Raw genomic sequence first — 1,942 nt, 5'->3', positions numbered from 1 at the left:
CCTGGACAAGAATTTTCAAGAAGCGGATGAACGGAAGCAAATTTACGAATTCGTTGTGAACAGTGACCAATTGAACATGTCGGGACCATCTGAAGCCACATCTTTCACATCTTCGACCAATATGCACGCTTTGAATATCCAAGACCCGATGATAACGCCGCTGCGCCCGACAAGAGCAGTCAAGCAGCGCAGCGAAACTTGGACGTCTCTGAAGGAATGTGCATCGGAACACGATTGATTGTCACCGAACTTTGCAACAACATCATCAAGGCTAAGATCATCACCGGTGAACACGCAGGCCGACAAGTACACCTTCCAAGGATCACGCTCGACTCCAGCAAATCACAGCTTGGCGCAACTATGCAACGGCACCAATTCCCAGTTACTCCAGCATTCGCCATTACGATACACAAGTCACAAGGCCAAACATTCGAATTCGTCGGCGTGCTTCTCCTCACGACGGTCTTCGTGCACGGAATGCTCTACGTCGCGTTTTCAAGAGTCAAGCGTCAAAGTGCGTTGAAGGTCCTGCTGCCTCCTGAGAATCCAACCCACACCCGAAACGTCGTATGGAAGGAAGTCCTGAACAAGAGAAACTCACCAGCCGCACCTGCCTCTCCGACAAGAAACTACCTGGACAACATGGAAGACTTCGCAATCGATGATTAATGTTTATTATGTTTATGCTGTTATAGGTTTATAATATGTTTCTTATGTATGTATATATGTTTGGCTTTTCTAAATAAATTTGTCAAAAATATTGAACTTCAACACACTTCAATCTTCACACTGCTCACTTTGTACCATTTCTTTAATTGTATAATTTTTTGTTATCAATTACATTTTATTTCCTATGACTTTTCAAACTTTACCTTTGTATAGAATAGTTCCCTTTCCAAACTTTGTTTAGATAGTTTACAATGGTGCACTTTAACCGGTTATCTTTTCACCAATGGTTTCACAAATTTTCTTATGGCATGTATTGTTTTGATAAATCACAATTGAAAAATTAAATCTTCGTGTTAGCTTCGATACCTGTTTTCTCCGAGCGGAGCTCGGTCACCCGCTGGTAGCTATAATAGGTTATGTTAATTTGATTTTAGTATGAAATCCTCGAATAAATATAGCAAAAACAACATAATCTAAATAATATCAGATGAAAAGTTCATGTGTTTAAATACTAAAAACTCAGAACATAATAAATAATTTATAAATCGATTCAAATTTTCTTTTCAAAAGGGATTAAAAAAAATTTTTTTTTTTGCTTTTTGGACAGAAATCAGCTTAAAAATTGTCTATTGCCTAGAAACTTCGAAATATTTCCTATTAATAATTAATAAAACCTCTTAAAGCAATCACAGAACTTTATTTCAATTTTTTTACGGTCAGATTTTGGTTGCTTAGCAACCTAGTAAAATTAAGCATTCCTCTTTTGAATTAGTCAATGGGTTATCTTAAAATATTCATTTGCGCAGGCGACTTTTTTTGGCGGTTTTCTGGACTATCGCCAAATATATAAACCTTTATTGCTACCCAATTTACCACCCAATTTTTTAAAAATTTTGTCTACCCCCCTAATTCAAGTGTCTAGATTCCAAATATGTAAAAAAAATATATGTTTATTCAGACAAAGTACGTTTTTGTGTCTGATTTCATAACTTTATTAATAGTTAGCACTAATTAATTAGCATATTTGAGGTCACCCCCAGAAACCATTAAGATTGATACTTAGTTTGTGAAAATCCGATGATTCGAACGAAAGTTATTCAGGGTGATATCTTTTTTTTTTGCGGACTGTACATTGTAATTTGACTTATTTGAAGCATCACCTAAATAAAATAAACAACATCATCTAAATTATTTAGCAAGTGCCAAAATCAATATTGAATCCCATAGGAAATAAACTAAACCTACGCTTTGGGTAAAGAATTTTTCCCATTGC

At 36.0% G+C, this 1,942-nt stretch overlaps 1 protein-coding gene across 1 annotated transcript; it reads left to right on the top strand.

The window, feature by feature from the left end:
* Positions 1–216: 216 nt before the first annotated feature.
* On the top strand, positions 217–669 carry LOC147816931 (uncharacterized). The gene has a single exon (XM_087157459.1). The coding sequence runs from the start codon at positions 217–219 to the stop codon at positions 667–669; it is 453 nt and encodes a 150-aa protein (XP_087013585.1).
* Positions 670–1,942: the final 1,273 nt, after the last annotated feature.

Source organism: Parasteatoda tepidariorum, chromosome 1, assembly GCF_982258835.1.
Source record: "Parasteatoda tepidariorum strain Cologne lab strain chromosome 1, Ptep-v5.0, whole genome shotgun sequence".
Lineage (NCBI taxonomy): Eukaryota > Metazoa > Arthropoda > Arachnida > Araneae > Theridiidae > Parasteatoda > Parasteatoda tepidariorum.
Note: the sequence above shows the minus strand (reverse complement) of the source record. Positions and strands in the feature narration are given on the sequence as shown.

What these genes read in the sequence shown, in the direction of transcription:
- LOC147816931 (XM_087157459.1), top strand. Translation starts at nt 217, where the DNA reads ATGTGCATCGGAACACGATTGATTGTCACCGAACTTTGCAACAACATC.